The sequence below is a fragment of the Lampris incognitus genome, chromosome 12 (genome assembly GCF_029633865.1).
Source record: "Lampris incognitus isolate fLamInc1 chromosome 12, fLamInc1.hap2, whole genome shotgun sequence".
Taxonomy (NCBI): domain Eukaryota; kingdom Metazoa; phylum Chordata; class Actinopteri; order Lampriformes; family Lampridae; genus Lampris; species Lampris incognitus.
In genome coordinates, this window is record NC_079222.1 from 25005104 (window position 1) to 25021658 (window position 16555).

Genomic DNA, 16555 nt, shown 5'->3' on the forward strand with positions numbered 1-16555 from the left:
AGGTTCAACACACCAATCAATAAAACATGCAAAGTAAAACGTTATAAACAACCATGACCAGACCATAGTCATGGTATGACTCAGGTCTGGTCTAACAGTAGGTGAGAAGGGGTAGGAAAAATGAGTGTATACCCCCTCCTACTCCTTTTCCAACATGAAGCAAATGGTCTGACGCATACGGAGACCTGTTCGCTGACTTTGATGTGTGGATTTGTTGATCGCTCCAGATTATTGGCTTATCTGTATGTTATATCCTGCTTATTTACATGTTCGAAATAACTCGTCATCCATCCATCCATTCATTCATTCACTGTATGCTAAAAACATCACAATGAAATGTTATCTCATGCTGGCAGGACAAGGCAAATTTATTTCACAGCACGTTTCAGCATCAAGGCAATTCAAACTGCTTTACATAAAACACAAAAGGCGTTAAGAAAAGCAAAATAAGGCAAGAAAAGAGAGTAAAGGTCACAGTGCGGTGTAAGATCATCCAAAAGGCATGCACGGTAGGGTTAATACTCCTGTCTGTGCCCCCACCAAGGCAATGGAAAGAAAAACTGGAGTTGCAACAATGCAAACAATTACGCGACTTACAATAAAATGATGAATATGCAATGTAAACTGCAAAAAAAGTAAGGAAATTTGTGTTTGGTAGATGATTTCTTTGTTGTAACAATGCTTCTTGGCAATAAATCTTATATCAGGCAGCTGATTGTCAGCACCTGGGGTACCAGAAGCTCAAAACAAGAGTCAATAGCAACAGCAAAATAAGCTGTTCGGCATTGGCAGAGAAGATTTGGCAAATTTTTCATGGGCGCAGCCCACATACTCAGCTCTGCTGCTCATCCCACAAATGCATGTTCCTTACACATGTGGTCCCATTTAAATAGGAAATAAACAGGCTTTCCAACGTTATGAGATTTATTGCCAAGAAGCATTGTTACAACAAAGAAATAATCTACCAAACACAAATTTCCTTACTTTTTGTGCTAAGTATATATTGCAAGCGCGGTAAGACAGCTAAGTTAGTAGTTAATGTCATCCTCTGATTGCTTCACTTGGAATAAACCCCATCACACAAACCACGTAACGCTAACCACTAATCATTAAACAACAAGGCAACTCCACCTCCTTTCTTATGGGGCTTGGCTTCGCTCACAGAACTGAAGTTGGCAGGGGTCGATTCAACAAGAACAGTTGCAATGTTGTCTCGGTCTAACCAAGATTCAGTTAAAAACATAAAATCGAGATTGTGCTTCATGATAAAATCATTGATTAAAAAGGTATTTCCTGTCGAAGACCTGGTTGTTTAGCAAGGCTAAATTTAGTGTGTTGAGATTTTTTTTTTCTGTGACAGGCTGTGGCTGCAGGCTACAACTGGATTCAGATTAGATGAAGTAGTTGTGCACTTTGTTCCTCCTGAAGCTGGTCCAAACAGGAATTGTAGACCTTGGAGTCGCTCCTCGCTGTCCGGGGTGGGCTGTAACAGCAGCAGTGGGTCCATACCCAGTAAGCAGAGAGGGAGACATGAGCTGAAATGGGGCGGGGGGGGGGGGGGGGTAAGGACCCAGTCGGTCCTAGTAGTCAGCATGCCCTGTAATGCTGACTGCAGGCAGATTGCCCTTGGCTTGTTTGGATAAGTGGGAACTTTTGGTGCCAATCCCTTTCATCTGCATCCTTAGCTCGTGTGAGATGTCTTTGAGAGCCGGGGGGGGGGGGGGGGGGGGGGCTGGGAATGATGCATGGCGTTTTGCTTGTTTACCTGGATAGAAAAGATTACTCTACTTTTCCCAGATTTTGCTGACCCTTTCCAAATACCAGCAGTGGGGTGCTGGTGGCCATAGGTTAGGTTGGCAGAAATTATGCGGGGACCCCCCCCCCACTCTGTGTAAATGAACCCCCTTCCATTCTTGAAACGGTCTTGTTGCTCCCAGAACAGGTATAAGTTGTCAGTGAAGTTCAGTTTTTTGAGCGGTGTAGACCCTTCCCTGCTATGATTATGGAGTGGATTTATGGCTTCAAAGGAGAAGCGAAAAGTTGCAGACCCACGCCCCTAAACAAACAAAAGAAGAGCCGCTAGTCAAACAGTAAACGTGCCATTGAAATACCCTCTGATGTCAGGGCCACTAAACACGCTTTTCAGCCCTCACCTTGAGTTTCGTCGTCACTTCCGTGTTCATCGCTTAACCTGTTACACCTGTTACACGGACACGGATGCAGCCTCTCGGTGCGTGTGTGGTATCCAGTCGCACCACTTCCTCTACTTTGTTGTCATGAACGCAGAGCTGCAGTAATATGATGCGACTTGCACATTAGACGAACGAGAAGACGGGAGGAGACATTATAAACAATATACAAAGCCACATGGATTTGGATCAATCATCTTTCTCCGCGTTTAACGGCGGTTCGCGGGAGAATGGACCCCGACCGGAGGACACCTGCCAGAGTGGCGCGCGCACCGTTGAGGTCGGCAGTACCTCACCGGCATCGTACACAGAGCCGGTCGTATTTTCAGGTGGATCTGGATACTGTGCAGAGCACGAATCGGAATTGGACAGCTTTTGTAGTTCGGACCAGAAACTCGTGTGCTCTCACTGCGCCATCGTGGGCTCATGCCACGGACACGCTGTGACACCGCTGGCCCAGAGAGTAACCGCAGTCAGGGTGAGTCTGTTGAACCGTTTCAAAGTCGTTGTGATATGCAGCCATCCTTATAAAAACCCACTGCCGTTTCTTCTCTTTACAATCGGGACTGACGTCTATCGACTAATAACGGTGTTTGTACCTGTCACTGCCCGATCCGTACCGAAAACCCGATTTGTTCAGCGCATGTGCGGAAACGCGTCTACTTCATGTCGGAAGTATGTGAAGCAATTTGCGGCCTGGGATGTAAATAAGACAATGTTAACTTTGTTTTTTTATTAATTATGAAATAGAAGATTACATTTGTTCTTGATAAATAAATACAAATTGTTCTTGTTTTTGTAAATAACGTACGTATGCATTTCCCTGTTTTTGTAAAGAATATCTAACACATGGCGCTAATGCTAATTAAGTAGAAGGTTTTCCTCATTGATAAACACCTTTTTCCTCTTTTGATAAAGAATATCTAATATATGGAGCCAATTTCGTTATCCATTAACAAAGAGGCTGGTATAACGCTAGCATTGCTTGACTAAAGAAAAACCTAAATTACTCTAGTCATTCAATTGTTTTTCCATTCCATTATCCAAGCCGCTTATCCCAATTATGAAAATTATATATATATATATATATACACACACACACTCACTGGCCACTTTATTAGGTACACCTTGCTAGTACCGGGTTGGACCCCCCTTTGCCTTCAGAACTGCCTTAATCCTTCGTGGCATAGATTCAACAAGGTACTGGAAACATTCCTCAGAGAGTTTGGTCCATATCGACATGATAGCATCACGCAGTTGCTGCAGATTTGTCGGCTGCACATCCATGATGCGAATCTCCCGGTCCACCACATCCCAAAGAAGCTCTATTGGATTGAGATCTGGTGACTGTGGAGGCCATTTGAGTACAGTGAACTCATTGTCATGTTCAAGAAACCAGTCTGAGATGATTCGAGCTTTATGACATGGCGTGTTATCCTGCTGGAAGTAGCCATCAGAAGATGGGAACACTGTGGTCATAAAGGGATGGACATGGTCAGCAACAATACTCAGGTAGGCTGTGGCGTTGACACGATGCTCAATTGGTACTAAGGGGCCCAAAGTGTGCCAAGAAAATATCCCCCACACCATTACACCACCACCCCCAGCCTGAACCGTTGATACAAGGCAGGATGGATCCATGCTTTCATGTTGTTGACGCCAAATTCTGACCCTACCATCTGAATGTCGCAGCAGAAATCGAGACTCATCAGACCAGGCAACGTTTTTCCAATCTTCTATTGTCCAATTTTGGTGAGCCTGTGCGAATTGTAGCCTCAGTTTCCTGTTCTTAGCTGACAGGAGTGGCACCCGGTGTGGTCTTCTGCTGCTGTAGCCCATCTGCCTCAAGGTTCGACGTGTTGTGCGTTCAGAGATGCTCTTCTGCATACCTCGGTTGTAATGAGTGGTTATTTGAGTTACTGTTGCCTTTCTGTCAGCTCGAACCAGTCTGGCCATTCTCCTCTGACCTCTGGCATCAACGAGGCATTTTCACCCACAGAACTGCCGCTCACTGGATATTTTCTCTTTTTCGGACCATTCTCTGTAAACCCTAGAGATGGTTGTGCGTGAAAATCCCAGTAGATCAGCGGTTTCTGAAATACTCAGACCTTCCCGTCTGGCACCAACAACCATGCCACGTTCAAAGTCACTTAAATCACCTCGGTTTGCTCGGTTTGAACTGCAGCAGATCGTCTTGACCATGTCTACATGCCTAAATGCATTGAGTTGCTGCCATGTGATTGGCTGATTAGAAATTTGTGTTAACGAGCAGTTGGACAGGTGTGCCTAATAAAGTGGCCGGTGAGTGTGTGTGTATATATATATATATATATATATATATATATATACACATATATATATAATGATCAATTTTAACCTAAATACTTTTAAAATTTATCAAATTTAAGTGGACCACTAGATTTTGGTATTGTTGAAGATACATTAAACATATTTTATGTTGCACTTACCAAAATAAAGTGTGACTTCATTTGAAACTTTCCTCAAAAGATTTCTGCATTTAGGAAAACACACACACACACACACACACACACACACACACACACACACACACACACACACACACACACACACACACACACACACACACACACACACACACACGGGGCAGAGAGGTAACTGTGATAGAAGAAACTGACCTTAACAGTAAGATGAAGGAAGACCAAGTACAATGCAAATAAAGGAATAATTTTGAACCTATCACAAAGACACTCCTTTATTTTCACTCATTTATTTTTGCCATGTGCAACTATCCTTTTTAACTAGTGTATATACATGAGTTCAGAATCAGAAACCAGAATCAAAATCAGAAACACTTTATTTGTCTTTTCATTTCATGCACTTGTGCACATGAAATGAAACTAAACATCGTTTCCTCCAGCCCACAGCAGTGCAACACAAAGACAAAAACACACCCCAAAACTACAAGAACACATACGTATATCCAAACTAAACTAAAAAAAAAAAAACCCTGTCCAGGAGAACGAACACCAGCCAGGATGGCTGTCAGGAGGAGGACAACAGCTAAACCAGTGGTGATTTCATATGTGGCGGGAGTGTCGGACAAGTTGAGACGCATATTTTACAAACACCGCGTCTCACTTGCTTTCAAAACCCAAAACACGCCGCGCCAGAAATCAGTCCAGAAGAACAAACAAGAAAGGGCTCAGAGCCGATCCTTGATGTAATCCCACCTCCACCTTGAATAGGGTTGGGCATTGTTTGGATTTTAACGATTCTGATTCTGCTTTTCGATCCCGGTTCTTAACGATTCTCAATTCCGGTTCTTTGAGAGGCGGGGTCAAAACAGGTCATGTACTTATTTCACAGAAGAAATTTTTATTAAAAAAAACTTTATCCAAGCCATTCAGTTTTAAGAATGGATCATTCATGTGAATGTCTCATTCTTATATTTACATTTACAACAACTGTCTTCATACATGAAGATGAAGAAATAAAGACACAGTCACACCCTGGTCCGGACTACCAGGTATTATGCTCCTTAAATTAGAAACAGTTCTTGTTTAGAAAAATGAGCATATCAGCCTTCTCAGGCTGTATACGGGAGCGTTCAGTGTTGTGTCCTGTAATGGTTTATCTTGTAACGCCACTAGGAGGCACTGCTGGATAATGAAATGTGTGTTCTACGTTAACGCAGTAAGAAGAAGAAAATATAAACTGGCTGCTATGCATGTAACGTTGAATGCTTAGCGATCTCAGTAAACCTTTTCTTAGCATTACTTGCTGTCGTTACTAAAATCTACGATACCACAAACTGGTGACGAGGATCTCCAGCGTTTTATTGCTAACTGGCCGACAAAATGTCACATTTCATTTTGCACACAGTTTATAGCAATAGCCTGGGTGCGTAAGATGGCGTCGTTTGACTTCCGACGTACGAGTACTTGCACAAGAACTTCCGGTCTGGTTTGTTGCGGGAAGAGATGGCTTTGTTTTACACTCGCTGTTTGCAGGACCCCCCAAAAAATCATGGTCAACAATGTACATCGCATCGTGAGTGCTTCCTCGGTAGCTCAGACGAGCAAAAGAGAAAAGGGGTTTAAGATGTATATTTCGAGCTACATCGACAACTACGAGGGAACGGCATAGTTCTAATGATGCCGATGCTGGCTGACTTGCAGCTAACGTTACCTTGCTACTTTGTTTTTATTAGTCAGCTAATATTGCTAACTTACATCTACCTTCAACATCAGTAACATTACATGTGTGTGAGAGAGGCATGTTGGGGGGTGGAGAGACTGAACAGGTGAGTTAATTTGGCAGGGGCGATTAAATGAAATGATAAAAATCGGACATACCTGGCGTGAAGCCGAATGTCCTCATCGGAACCTGCAAATCGCCTCAGATTGAATTTGGACTGTAGCGGGACAGTCTCTAGTTGTTTCTGGAGCACTTCTATTTGTTTCCTCATTGACTCATTTTGGGCCAGGGCATCATCCAAAGTGGCTGGATTAGGAGCCACACAACAGTCATGCTCTTGAAGGCGCTGCTGACATCCATCTCATTGTCAGAGGAGTCCAGAGCTGGCAGAGGGGCGACAGCAGGACACTCCTGGTGCTCCCACACACCTAGCCTGGGTGCGGGTTTGGAGTACTCATTCCACGCAAAGAGTGTGGGGACAGCTCCTTTCTTGGGCCTCCTTAACACACCTGTAGCTGGTACAGTGAAATCACCTGGTTCAAAATGCTGACTACACATTTTTGTACTCTTGGTGACGGTAAATGCATCCCTCAGAATCTTCGCTAGCCACTTAGCTCTTTCCTCGCAGTTACAAGGGAGTGAATGGAAACTTGAAAGAGAATTCACACACCGTTGCACACACAGTGCTCAATGGAGCCTGATTCACGGCGTTGATACTTGATATTATTGCCCTGTTTGATTCATTGATTTTTCGGACGAAATTAAGATTTCGGATGGATAAATTAGCAGCTAACTAATGATTCAGTAGGACGTAAGCATCCAGTTGTACCGGAAGTTCTTAAGCAAACAGACACAGTGGGAAGTTCTGCAGCACGACATTAATGCACCGAACCTATTCACTCATGTATAAGTCATTTGATGTCTCGCTGTTGCGCAGAAGACAAACGTTATTCATTTTCACTTACCCAATTGTGACGAGGTGCTGCTTGCTGTTTGCTCAGGGTTGACTGGAGAGGACACAGAGTCAGGGGATGGAGACCAGTGCAACGTGTCAAACATGGCACACTGGTTAATTTGTACATCTTGTAGGTGAAGGTGTTTGGCCATATTTGTTGTACATCCTCCCTTGCACGAAATAATTTTACCACAGGCATTGTACTGTGCCAACCCTTCATTTTTCAAGGCAAAATGAAACCACACTTTCAACCGCCACTTGCTCTGGTCCATGTTGGCGCACATTTAACTTACGGAGGTGGAAACTACGGAAGCTGCATGCCACCACCACAGAAACTGAAACTAACTTTAGCGCAAGTGAAATTTATTTAGGAACCGATAGCCGCAATCAAAATTTGAATTTCTTAACGATTCCTTTGGAATCGGAATTTGGAACCGGTATTGGAACCGGTTCTCGATGCCCAACCCTAACCTTGAACCCATCTGTCATTCCAACTGCACACCTCACCACTGTCACACTGCCCTCATACATATCCTGCATCACTCTTACATACTCCTCTTCCACTCCCGACTCCCTCATACAATACCACACCTCCTCTCTCGGCACCCTGTCATATACTTTCTCTAAATCCACAAAAACACAATGTAACTCCTTCTGACCTTCTCTATACTTCTCCGTCAACATTCTCAAAGCAAACGTCGCATCTGTAGTGCTCTTTTGTGGCATGAAACCATACTGCTGCTCGCTAATTGTCACCTCTCCTCTTAGCCTAGCTTATTATGCTTTCCCTTATCTTTATGCTGTGGCTGATCAACTTTATACCTCTGTAGTTGCTACAGTTGTGCACATCGCCCTTATTCTTGAAAATCAGTACCAGTATGCTTCTTTTCCACGCCTCAGGCATCTTCTCACTTTCCAAGATTGTGTTAAACATTTTAGTTAAAAACTCCACTGCCATCTCTCCTAAACAACTCCATATGCCTCCACAGCAGTGTTTCTCAACCCAGTCCTCAAGGAACCCCTATCCTGCAGATTTTCATTGTAGCCCTGCATAGGTAGCCCTGCTTGTACTTACTCGACCAATCATCTCGCAGCACTTAATTATGCAAGGTGTGCAACATCTGACAAAATTCATTGCTGATTGGTTGAATAGCTACAAACAGGTACCTATTCAGGGCTGCAAAGAAAATATGCAGGATAGGGGTTCCTTGAGGACTGGGTTAAGAAACACTGCTCCACATGGATGTCATCTGGACCAACTGCCTTTCCTCTCTTCATAGCTGACCTCACTTCCTGCTTGCAAATTCACCGCACTTCCTGATTCACTATCCTTACATCATCCAACCTTCTCTCTCTCATTTTCTTCATTCATCAACCCCTCAAGGTACTCCTTCCACCTTCTCAACATACTCTCCTCGCTTGTCAACACATTTCCATCTCTAGCCTTGATTGCCCTAACCTGCTGCACATGTTTCCCAGCTCGGTCCCTCTGTCTAGCCAATTGGTACAAGTTCTTTTCTCTTTCCAGAGTGTCTAACCTCTCATAAAACTCAACATAAACCTTTTCCTTTGCCTTTGGCACCTCTCTCTTCGCTTTATACTGCATCTCCTTGTACTCTTGTCTACTTTCTTCATCTCTCTGACTATCCCAATTCTCTTTGCCAACCTCTTCCTCTGTATACTTTGCTGTACTTCCTCATTCCCCCACCAAGTCTCTGTCTTCCTTCCTCTATCCCGATTACACACCCAGTACCTTCCTAGCTGTCTCCCTCACTATTTCTGCAGTACTTCCCCAGCCATCCAGTAGCTCTTCACTACCACCCAGTGCCTGTCTTAACTCCTTCCTGAACTCCACACAACAGTCATCCTTCTTAAACTTCCACCATTTGATCCTTGGCTCTGCCTTCACTCTCTTCCTCTTAGTTCCCTAGTCATCATACAGACCACCATCCAATGCTGCCTAGCTACATTCTCCCCTGTCACCACCTTGCAGCCTGCAATCCTTTCAGATCAAGCCTCCTACATAAGATATAGTCCACCTGTGTGCATTTTCCTCCACTCTTATACATCACCCTGTGTTCCTCACTCTTGAAATATGTATTCACCACCGCCATTTCCATCCTTTTCACAAAATCCATCACCATCTGTCCTTCCACATTCCTCTCCTTGACAACATAGCTACCCATCACCTCCTCCAATCACCACTCTCTCCTCCTTGTGTACACTCTCCATCACTTCATCCAACTCACCCCAGAATTCTTCTTTCTCTTCCATCTCACACCCAGCTTGCAGGGCATATGCACTGATAACATTCATCAACACACCTTCAATTTCCAGCTTTGTACTCATCACTCTGTCTGACACTCTCTTCACCTCCAACACACTCTTGACATACTTTTCCTTCAGAATTACCCCTACCATATTTCTCCCATTTGCACCACGGTGGAAGAGTTTGAACCCTCCTCCGATGCTCCTGGACTTACTCCCCTTTCACCTAGTCTCTTGCAATCACAGTATACCTACCTATTTTCTCTCCATCATATCAGCCAGCTCTCTCCCTTTACCAGTCACAGTGTCAACAATCAAAGTTCCAACTCTCAGCTCCACAATCTTACCCTTCCTCCTCTCCTGCTACCTCTGCACGTGACTTCCCCTCTCCTTCTCCTTCATCCAACAGTAGCACAGTTTCCACTGGCACCCTGCAGGCCAACTGTACTGGTGGCAGTCATTGGTAAACCAGGCCTCGACCGATCCGGTATGGAAATCTGATTTGTGATTTGCATATTTGATTTGGCAAAGATTTAATGCCGGATGCCCTTCCTGATGCAACCCTCCCCATTTATCCAGGCTTGGGACCGGCACTAAGAATGCACTGGCTTGTGCATCCTCAGTGGTTGAGTCAAATTAGTACACATTGCCATTGTGACTCTGGGTAATGGTCACAGCAATTTGTATATGAAACCGATCGTTGGTTTCGGTCATTATGCCACTGTATTGTTTATAAGGGTGGGGATACCTGCAGTCAGTTGAGACTGAAGAGGTCACTTAGCTAGGTGATGAAACCTTTCTCTCTCAATAAGCATGTCCAAATCAACTGATTCAACTTTCTGTGATTTTCTTACCTGGATTATTGTGCATGTATAAAGATATATAACATAGTATATAATTGTATACTATATAATAAATACATATATAGTATATATTTTAGTATATAATATAATATTGGCATATAATATAATATATAAAAAAAATAAATTATAGATTATTCAGCCATAACAAAACTCTGTATAATTGTGACATACCTTGGTGTGCCTACATACTTCCAATATTCTATTTATTACTCCATTTATTTCTTTTGTTTTTCTTTTTTGTTGCCTTTTATTGATATGTTTTTTGTATTTTTTTGTGAGTGATACATGCAGTGATGACTGGTGGTAATATTGCCTGCCCATTTAGATGTTTTTCTTATTACTATTTGGTGTTGTTGCTGCTCTAGATTCCACAAAAAAATTTAAAAAAATCTGTTCCAAGTTTTTTTAACAATAAAGTTTTGAACAGGTTTTTTCCTCATCTTTATTGTAAAAGATAGGGAGGGCTTAGCCTTGTTAACCCATTTATACCAGTCGTCGCTGATGTAAGTACTAGACGCTGCTGTAAACCATGGTCATGTCCTCATATGCATAAGCACACTTGGCCAATAAAGTTGACTCTGATTCTGGGTTTTACTTTGACTGGCATGAAATTGTGTTCACGTGTTGAAGATCTCTATGTTACCTTGCACGCTCTTTGTCCTAGATATGGTATTTACTTGACTATTCCATGCAGTGGTTTATGAGAAGAAAGGATTTTCAGGTAATTGTTGAAAGTGAAACTAAATGCCCAGGAGATCACTTAGTATTTTCCTGAACCTAGAAATAAATAGAATCAAACCACTGTCTCTCATGTGATAAACCAGCAAACAAATGAAATCCTTGTTTTCAAGGGGACCGTGTTACCTAATAGACTCACAGATTTCACTGCAACCTAAGAGCATCACAAAAATGAGTCTGATGTCTCTCTTCAACAGAATCAGATGGTGGATGCTTGTGAAAAAATGCAGCTTCAGGCCCTGAGGATTGAACGCTTTATCAGCCAAACCTTGACAGCCAAAGAACGAGCCCTGCAGGTGAGGAGTTCCCCAATTCCTGTTCAGTATCATTCCAATCACAGTGAACTAAACTATCATTTTCCGATGTTTATTTGACTGGTGTAAGCTGCCTTATTGGTGATTGTCATTCTTCAAACCCTTTTTCAAAAATTGCAGATGATCCAAGACATGATTTATTGTGTTTTTCAATAGCCTCTTGGATGCTGCACTTTATACAGATTTGTTATGTAATATAGTTTCTAAAGTAAAGGCATGAACCAAACAAGCGAGACAAAAGTTATCTGAGACTTTTTGAAAATGGATTGAGGCTATCTGATACAACTCAATTTGAGATTGCTACAACTTTTTAGGGTGAATGATTGACTGAATGATCTAATCATTCACCCATTTAGCAAGGTTCATGTGACTAAGGTAATGTCAGACGAAAAACTAAGAAACAAATGTAATAGAAATTAAATCTTTAAGAGTTCTTTGAGAAACTAAGAGTCCCCTGTGGAATTTTCTTTGATCAAATTTAATTTATGTTTGGTGAGCATAAAACAAATAAAAGTTTATATATTTGATATGATAGATTTGAAAGCAGAAGTGATCAGATATTTTAAGTTTCATTGGGTGGTTTTGATCCAGAACACCTTTAACCTAAGATCCTGGGGAACGTGCATACAAATGTCCTTTTGATGTATTTAAGACAACTGCTAATCTAGTCTGATCTTTTTTGCACTTGCTCATTTTGGATGCTTTCCATCGGGTAGGACTTTCCTATGAAAAACTGGACAGCACAGTCTTCCTCATAGGAAAGAGACATGGAAGAATAAGGCAGGTAGTGACGAGTTTGAAAAAGAAGGGACATCAGCTAACACACAGATAGAGCAGATGAAGCTCATGGAAGACAGTTGCCAACAAAATCGGTGAGCATATTCATTTGCAAACTAATGCGAGATCAGCATACTTCTCTGAACCGATATCAAGAAATAACCACAATCCTAAAGGTCTCTTTAGGGTAATTGATTCTGTTATTAATGGTCCCTCCACTTCCTTTGTTGAGAACCTGATGTTGAGTTGTCTGAAAAATGTCTCACCTTTTTTGTGAGTAAAGTAGAGAATATCAGGTCCCAAATCCAGCCAGTTTCTTGCATTCGTTCCATTCCCCATGTTAATTCTGCCTCTTTCACCCAGTTTCAACTAATTAGAAATTCAGTGTGAAAGAGTACAGTCTCCAATATCAACTCCTCCTCCTCCTGCCTCTTAGACATCATTCCCACTAAGCTGCTCACGGAGGTATTTTCAGTTGTTAGCCACGTTATTGTCCCATTTTTTAAAAATAATATTTTATCGGAAGGAACATTGGGTGTACAAAAACAAAAACAAAAAACAAATACAATGGAAATGATTGTCCCTCCATATTTTGGTAATACCCAGCCCCCTCCCACTCAACCCTCACCCATTGCTGATACAAAATAAAAATAAACATTAATTACAGTAATAACAATTATAAGATGAATCAAAAACTACAAAATACAAATAAAATAGGTTAGAGATAGGCATCCGGATAGCGTAGCAGTCTATTCCATTGCCTACCGAAATGGGGATTGCTGGTTCGAGTCCCTGTGTTGCCTCCGGCTTGGACATGTGTCCCTCCAGACACAATGGCCGTCTGCAGGTGGGAATCTGGATGTCGGTATGTGTCCTGGTCGCTGCACCTCTGGTCGGCTGTGGCGCCTGTTCAGGGGGGAGGGGGAACTGGGGGGAATAGCGTGATCCTCCCATGCGCTACATCCCCCTGGCAAAACTCCTCACTGTCAGGTGAAAAGAAGCGGCTGGTGACACCACATGTATCAGAGGAGGCATGTGGTAGTCTGCAGCCCTCCCCGGCTCAGCAGAGGGGGTGGAGCAATGACTAGAACAGCTCGAAAAATAGGCTAATTGGCCAAGTACAATTGAGGGGGGAAAGAGGGGGAAAATAGGTTAGGGAGCATTACATCAACAAGATGCTTTCAATCATCTAATAAGTAGTAAGTTCAGGAACATGAAGTACTCAGCACCATGTACATATGAACTATTAGTAGTCATTTCTATTTACATAAGTCATGCTTTATGATGTCATACATTTTAGTGGTTGGAGAAAAATATACCCCATATGCCATAAGTATAGTAGTCTGATACACAGCATCCAATTAAAAGTAAGACATGGAATACAAATAATACAAGTGGTCTTAATCATAGGGAAGCACTGTCAAATGGTCAGATAAGAGGTAGGTAGAGTAAAATTTCTGGGCTGATCCGCGAATGGCAAATTTATTTTTCCTAGTTTAAGGAACATCATCATGCCCTCTATCAGGGATGATGATGAAGGGGGTGCAGGGTGTTGTTTTTGCATTAACACTCAGAGACGGAGACCTTCTAGCAGCAATCCACTTTTATTTCAATGTTAATTTATCAAATTATTTACAAGCTTTCGTGTGCTCTCTCTTGCTCGCTCTACTTTACGATGTCTGCCGTGTTTCTCTGGTATTTACAGTGGTCAAAAGATAAAGCAATAACCAGTATTTCCATAAGTGTCAATAAGCCTTAGCAAAATAATGTTCTTCAGAATTGCAGCTTTTAAGGTACCAACAGATGATGCCCTTATAACATATAACATAAAAAATGAAAAGCACAACAAACAATTTTATGTGAGTTCATTTTCTTTGAGAAAGGTACACTTTAAAGATGCTACAATTCATTTTCAGAAACATGTCTTTCCTGTGTCCTCACTCCTCTCTGTCTCCATCCATCCAGGCAGAGGCTAGCAAGGCCCGGGAGCAGGTGCTGGCGCAGGTCAGCACAGTTCGGGAAGCCTTGGAAGAAGAGGAGCAACGTCTTTTAGAGGAAGTGCAGAAGGAGGAGGAGAGAGTGGAGGAGTGTCTCCTCATGCAGAGGGCCCACTGGAACCAAGCCTTGACCAATCTCTCGCAAATTCGCTCCCACTTGGTGCACACCCTCACACATACGCCAGATGCACAGTTGGTGGTGAGGAGGGGGCAAATGATAAAGTTCAGGGGTCAAGGGGACGAGTGCATTCTGAAAATAATAGTAGAGATTGTGCCTCATCAACAGCAGTCTAGATAATGAATGCTGAATTTCATTTTTACCCAAAGCCTTAATCATTTTCATTTCGTTCTGTTCTTTCAGAATGCCATTCAGGAGATAAACGAAAGGTAAGATGTTATTATATGTTGCTGATGTTGTTTTTGAATCTTGTAAACTCTATCAATCACATATTTAAACATCTGATAAAACAAATCTTTCTTTCCTTCTGTGTGTGGGCCAGGGTTGAGGAAGCAGAAGGTGTAGGGGAGCCCTACGACACGGACCAGCTCAACCTGAATCCTGGTTGCAGTGACAGCAAGCTGCTCAAAGGTTTATGGGCCAGTGCCATACTCCTTGGACCTTCTGGTTTGTTGGCTTTACTTGAATTATAAATCATAATGTTATCCTCTAGAGGTGGGAATGTGTTTTGAACATGTAGCAAAATATTTTATTTTGCCTAATATTGATTACATTTAGGGCTGTAGTGTTGCCAAACAATTAAGTGTCATAGAGCAAAACATGGAATCTCGGGGTGTCCGGGTAGTGTGGCAGTCTATTCCGTTGCCTACCAACACGAGGATCACCGATTCGGGTCCTCGTGTTGCCTCTGGCTTGGTCAAACATCCCTACAGACACAACTGGCCGTGTCTGCGGGTGGGAAGCCGGATGTGGGTATGTGTCCTGGTCGCTGCACTAGCACCTCTTCTGGTCGGTTGGGGCACCTGTTCAGGGGCGAGGGAGAACTGGGGGGATAGCGTGATCCTCCCACGTGCTACGTCCCCCTGGAGAAACTCCACACTGTCGGGTGAAAAGAAGCGGCTGGTGAACTCCATGTGTATCGGAGGAGGCATGTGGTAGTCTGCAGCCCTCCCTGGATCAGCAGAGGGGGTGGAGCAGCAACCAGGACGGCTCTGAAGAGTGGAATAATTGGCTGGATACATTGGGGAGAAAAAAAGGGGGGGGGGTCCAAAAAAAACAACAACATGAAAAACTCTACCAGCCTCAGAAAGACTGTGCTATAGCAAATGATGCTTTTTGACCTGCCGATGGAGGAAAAGTTTCCTTCAAGGATCAGAGAAGCGTCACTAAATATATGAGATGTCTATAAAGTCAGCCTTTACTTTTTCATGACAGTCTTTTCACCTGTGTTGAGCACTATTCCTCTATGTATTGTAATTTTATATTGGTCTTAAAGATTTGAGATTAAAGATGTGAAATCTCACAGTATTGATAAACATTTCATGGCTGCTAACAAAGTGAGGTGCAAAATCTAACCCGTCCTCTCTCTTCTTTCCCTCAGCATATGGTTCGGCCGGCTTAAAATTTGATGAGAACACTGTAAGCCCTCTGCTGTCCCTCTCAGAAGACCTCTGCACTCTCACCTTCATACCCAAAAAAGCACGCAAGTCCCCGCCCTACAATCCGTCTCGTTTCGACTGCTGGCCCAATGCACTGGGCTTGCTGTCCGTGTCTTCCGGTACTTACAGCTGGGTGATAGATGTAGGCAAGAGCGCCGCTTTTAAGGTCGGGGTATGCTATGCAAGTGTGGTCCGTAAAGGCTCTGGAAACGAGTCGCGGCTGGGCTACAATAATCAGTCCTGGGTGCTGTCTCTCTATGATGGGGACTTCTGCTTCTGCCACGCAGGGAAGAAGATACCCCTCCAGGTTTTGAGGAGACCCAGGAGTATAGGTCTGCTTCTCGACTGGCCCACCCATACACTAATATTTTATGATCCTGAATCCACTGCTGTGCTTTACTCTATTACTCATCCTTTCAGCGCCCCACTGCTGCCAGCATGTGCAGTGGCTGACCATAGTGTCACCATACGGCACTAACACCCTTCTGTTTATGTAAATGTTCATATTGCTAAACACTTTAAAGGACTCCTTTTTATGAAGTTAACATATTACCTTGAGTTTTGAAATGGACAAACTTTCAATTTAACTAATGTAAAGTTAATTTAGCCTAGAAGTAATTCTTCTTTGTGCAATAATGATAAATCCAGTTTTCAGAAA

The 16555-nt window shown here is 43.0% G+C and overlaps 1 protein-coding gene across 1 annotated transcript; it reads left to right on the plus strand.

The window, feature by feature from the left end:
• The first annotated feature begins 2212 nt into the window (after positions 1 to 2212).
• Positions 2213 to 16555, plus strand: bspry (B-box and SPRY domain containing). Its single transcript, XM_056291105.1, has 6 exons — positions 2213 to 2667; positions 11390 to 11488; positions 14249 to 14479; positions 14642 to 14667; positions 14781 to 14905; positions 15840 to 16555. The coding sequence occupies exons 1-6, from the start codon at positions 2368 to 2370 to the stop codon at positions 16373 to 16375; spliced, it is 1317 nt and encodes a 438-aa protein (XP_056147080.1). The 5' UTR covers positions 2213 to 2367; the 3' UTR covers positions 16376 to 16555.

What these genes read in the sequence shown, in the direction of transcription:
- bspry (XM_056291105.1), top strand. Translation starts at nt 2,368, where the DNA reads ATGGATTTGGATCAATCATCTTTCTCCGCGTTTAACGGCGGTTCGCGG. An exon ending in CGCCAGATGCACAGTTGGTG is followed by an intron (nt 14,480 to 14,641) that starts GTGAGGAGGGGG and finishes CTGTTCTTTCAG; the next exon opens with AATGCCATTCAGGAGATAAA. An exon ending in ATTCAGGAGATAAACGAAAG is followed by an intron (nt 14,668 to 14,780) that starts GTAAGATGTTAT and finishes TGTGTGGGCCAG; the next exon opens with GGTTGAGGAAGCAGAAGGTG.